The following is a 4,573-nucleotide window of genomic DNA, read 5'->3' on the forward strand; positions in this document are numbered from 1 at the left end:
GGCGGGCTCACGGGCGCCCCCCAGGCCCCCCGCGTGTTCAACGCCGGCGGGGCGCCGCGCATCGCCGCCGTCGACTGCGGCCTGAAGCACAACCAGGTGCGGTGCCTGTGCGAGCGGGGCGCCGCCGTCACCGTGCTGCCCTGGGACCACGCGCTCGACCCCGCAGGTGCCGGGGGACCCCGGGGGGCGGCCCCACGGCGGCCAGGGCGCCTTGGGGAGATGCCATGGCGGTGTTGCGGGGTTAGGCTGGCGCTGGGGGGCTGTGGGGCCTTGGCAATGCTGTGGGGGTTTGTGCGGGGCCGTGGGGCTGGGGTGACACCATGGGGGGCTGTGTGGGGCTGCGAGGTCAGGGTGATACCATGGGGGGCTGTGGGGCCGGGCTGGTGCTGGGAGGCAGTGGGGATGAGGTGACACCATGGGGGTCTCTGTGGGGCTGGGGCAATGCTGGAGGAGTCTACGTGGGGCTGGGCCAACACTGTGAGGGGGTGTGTGGGGGCCATGGGGCTGGGCCAATGCCGTGGGGGTCTGTGCAGGGCCGTGGGGCCGGGGTGATGCTGGGGGGGGTCTGTGCGGGGCCGTGGGGCCAGGGCAACATTGTGGGTGTCTGTGTGGGGCCAGGGTGACACTGGGAGAGGGGGGGGTCTGTGCGGGGCCACGGAGGTCTGTGTGGGTCTGTGTGGGGCCGGGGCGACGCCGTGGGGGTCTGCGTGGGGCCGGGGTTACACCGTGGGGGTCTGTGCAGGGCCACGGAGGTCTGTGTGGGTCTGTGTGGGGCCGGGGCGATGCTGTGGGGGTCTGTGTGGGGCTGGGGTGATGCCGTGGGGGTCTGCGCGGGACCGGGGGCCGCCGCGGTGCCGGGGCGACCCCCTGGGTGCGGCGCAGACTTCGACGGGCTGCTGGTGAGCAACGGCCCCGGGGACCCACGGCTGTGTGGGGCGACGGTGCGGGGGCTGCGGCGCCTGCTGGCCGACCCCCGGCCCAAACCCCTGCTCGGCATCTGCCTGGGCCACCAGCTGCTGGCGCTGGCGCTGGGCGCCCGCACCTACAAGATGAAGTGAGCCGCGCCGTGGGGCGGGCGGGCGCGTGGGGCTGGTGGGTGTGTGGGATGGCATGTGGGGCTGGCACGTGGGATGGCGCGTGGGGCAGGCGGGTGCCCACCAGTATGTGGGATGGTGCATGGGGCGGGCAGCCGCTTGGGGCAGGCATGCGGGATGGCATGTGGGGTGTGCGTGCGTGTAGGGCCAGCATGTGGGATGGCATGTGGGGTGGGCAGGCATGCACGTGGGGCTGGAGCATGGCGTGTGTGGGCATGTGGGGCAGGCAGGTGTGTGGGGCAGGCGCAGCGGAGCAGGCACCGTGGGGCAGGTGAGCAGGGTGGGTAGCATGGGGCAGGTGTAGCACGGCAGATGCAGCGGGGCGGGCGCGCGGGGCAGATGCAGTGGGGCGGGCGCGTGGGGCGGGGGCCTGACGCCGGCCCCGCAGGTACGGGAACCGCGGGCACAACCAGCCCTGCGTGCACGAGGACACGCGGCGCTGCTTCATCACCGCCCAGAACCACGGCTTCGCCGTGGAGGCCGGCAGCCTGCCGCCCGGCTGGGCGCCGCTCTTCACCAACGCCAACGACGGCTCCAACGAGGGGCTGGTCCACGAGCACAAGCCCTTCTTCAGGTGGGCTGGGGGGCCGGGGGAGCTGTGGGGCTGTGTGCCGCGGGGTCGCGCCTGACGCCCCTTTGTAGTGTCCAGTTCCACCCCGAGCACCGGGCCGGCCCCATGGACCTCGAGGGGCTCTTCGACATCTTCTTGGAGGCAGTGAGGGACCTGCAGAGCGGGAACGGTGGCTCCAAAACAGGTGGGTTGGGGGGTGGGAAGCCCCAGGCACAGCCTCGTCTGGAGGGACGGTCACTGTGCTGCGYGATCCCACGGCGGCACCCCATGGTGGTGCTGCGACCACAGGGGATGTCCTGGCCTGTGGGGCTTGGGGGCTGCACGTGGGCCATGGGGCTGGGGTTGTGTTTGGGTATGACCTGTAGGGTCATAGGGCTTGGGGCTGGAGGTGTGCGTAGGGGGCTGTGCTTAGGGCCGTGGGGCCAGGGCTGCATGTAGAGAGGCGTGCTTGGGGCCACGGGACCCGGGCCACGGGGCTGTAGGTGCACATAGGGGGCTGTGCTCGGGGCCGTGGGTCTGGGTCTGCCTTTGTGGCTGGGGGCTGCTGTGCTTGGGAAGGGCTGCTCTCGGGACCACGGGACAGGGTCCGTGCTGGGGTCTGGGGCAGGGTGCGAGGCTGGGGGCCGTGGGGTTGCAGCAGGACCGGAGCTGCGTTCAGGACCGTGGGGCTTGGGGCTGCGCTGGTGGTCGTGGGGCCTCGTCCCCACCACGTCCTGTTCCATCACGTCCTGTCCCGTCCTGTGCCCAGTGCGGGAGCGGCTGCGGGAGCGACTGGCCTACGGCGAGGCACCGGCGCCGGCACCGGGGCAGGAGGTGGCCCGGCCCCGCAAGGTGCTGATCCTGGGCTCCGGTGGCCTCTCCATTGGGCAGGCGGGCGAGTTTGACTACTCGGGGTCGCAGGTGAGTGCTGGTGGAGGGGGCTGGAGGGCTGGGGCCGCCCTGGCCTGGGGCTGGGCCGTGGGGCCACGCCTGTGAACCCTCTGCTCTCCACAAGGCTATTAAAGCCCTGAAGGAGGAGAACATCCAGACGGTGCTGATCAACCCCAACATCGCCACGGTGCAGACCTCCAAGGGGCTGGCGGACAAGGTCTATTTTCTGCCCATCACCCCCGAGTATGTCACCCAGGTGAGGCTGATGTGGCACCACTGGGGTGGGAGAGGGGCTGCACGTCACAGAGCAGTTGGGGCCAGGAGGGACCTCTGGAGACTATCTGGTCCAGCACCTGCTTCAACAGGGTCCCCTGGAGCACATTGCCTGGAACCATGTCCAGGTGGCTTTTGAGCAGGTCCCATGATGGAGACTCTACCACTGCGCTGGGCAGCCTGGTCCAGTACTCTGTCACCTCCACAATCAGCTTTTCCTCATGGTCAGATGGACCTTCCTGTGTCTCTGGTTGTGCCCGTTGCCTCTCCTCCTGTCACGGCACCACTGAGAACAGCCCGGCCCCATCCTCTTGATGTTCTCCATTCAGATTCTTACGTGTATTGATGAGATGCCCTCAAGTCTCCTCACAGACTCACAGAGCAGTTGGGGCTGGAAAAGACCTTTGGAGATCATCTGGTCCAGCACCCTCTTCTTGCAGGGTGATGGGGAGGGCAGTGGAAGGGTGGCCTGGCAGTGGGAGCTGGCAGGAGCAGGGCACGTTCTGTGGGGCCATCACGGCCCTGCACGCCACAACCCTGCGCTTCTCCCCACAGGTGATCCGAAATGAGCGCCCCGATGGGATCCTGCTCACCTTTGGGGGGCAGACAGCCCTCAACTGTGGCGTGGAGCTCACCAAGGCCGGAGTGCTGGAGCGGTATCGTGTGCGGGTGCTGGGCACCCCTGTCACCTCTATTGAGATGACAGAGGACCGCAAAGTCTTTGTGGAGAAGATGGAGGAGATCGGGGAGCATGTGGCACCCAGCGAGGCTGCAGCGTCCCTGGAGCAGGTCCGGGAGAGGGAGGGGGCAGGATGGAGAGGATGGGATAGAGGGGGCAGTTCCCAGGGTGGGATGGGGGCATCTGCTGGGGCAGGTGGGGGCAGGATGTTGCCCTTCCCGTGCCCCACTGGCCCCTGCCCCCCAGGCACAGGCCGCGGCCGAGCGGCTCGGGTACCCGGTGCTGGTGCGCTCTGCCTACGCCCTGGGGGGCCTGGGCTCCGGTTTCGCCAGCTCGCGGGAGGAGCTGGTGGCCCTGGTGAGCCAAGCCTTCACCCACACCTCGCAAGTGCTGGTGGACAAGTCCCTGAAAGGCTGGAAGGAGATCGAGTACGAGGTGGTGCGGGATGCCTATGACAACTGTGTCACGGTACGTGRTGGGGATGCAGACCCCTGCTTAGTCTGCACGCAAGGGGCTTCAACAAGGGGGATACTGGGGGGTGTTGGAGGGCAGGGGCTCCTGCCCCAGCCCTGCGCCCTGGGAAGGCTCCCGGCCCCTCGCGTGGGGCTGATGCGGCCGCTGTGTGCAGCGGGAGCCGGGCTCACCTGCAGCACGATGCCTTGCACCCTCACCCTGGAGGGGCACCGGGGGACATGTTCGTGCCCTGGCTATGCTAGGGGGCCCGTGTCCATGCCTGGGACAAGGCAGGTGGCTGGGTGCTGCAYGAGGCGTGAGCATGTGTGGGGTGGTCAGGAGCCCCAGCCGCCCRCGGTGACCCTCATCCCGTCCAGGTGTGCAACATGGAGAACCTGGACCCGCTGGGGATCCACACGGGTGAGTCGATCGTGGTGGCGCCCAGCCAGACCCTCAACAACACCGAGTACTTCATGCTGCGCCGCACGGCGGTGAAGGTGGTGCAGCACCTGGGCATCGTGGGCGAGTGCAACATCCAGTTCGCCCTGAACCCCGAGTCGGAGCAGGTGAGCGCGGCCCCCGGCGCGTGGGGCGCCTCCGCGCCGGGCCACCGCCCCGCTGGGGAGAGCCGGG

The 4,573-nt window shown here is 69.1% G+C and overlaps 1 protein-coding gene across 1 annotated transcript in view; it reads left to right on the plus strand.

Moving 5' to 3' along the window:
• CAD (carbamoyl-phosphate synthetase 2, aspartate transcarbamylase, and dihydroorotase) overlaps nucleotides 1-4,573 on the plus strand; it is a 20,221-nt gene that overhangs the window by 2,596 nt on the left and 13,052 nt on the right. Inside the window, 9 exon segments of the mRNA XM_085319993.1 lie at nucleotides 25-166; nucleotides 883-1,054; nucleotides 1,483-1,668; nucleotides 1,737-1,849; nucleotides 2,414-2,565; nucleotides 2,660-2,791; nucleotides 3,364-3,597; nucleotides 3,734-3,955; nucleotides 4,318-4,506. Of these exon segments, the coding sequence (XP_085176119.1) occupies nucleotides 25-166; nucleotides 883-1,054; nucleotides 1,483-1,668; nucleotides 1,737-1,849; nucleotides 2,414-2,565; nucleotides 2,660-2,791; nucleotides 3,364-3,597; nucleotides 3,734-3,955; nucleotides 4,318-4,506 (1,542 nt within the window).

Source organism: Rhea americana, unplaced genomic scaffold (genome assembly GCF_003343005.1).
Source record: "Rhea americana isolate MKP2758 unplaced genomic scaffold, rheAme1 scaffold_608, whole genome shotgun sequence".
In the NCBI taxonomy this organism is placed as follows: Eukaryota; Metazoa; Chordata; class Aves; order Rheiformes; family Rheidae; genus Rhea; species Rhea americana.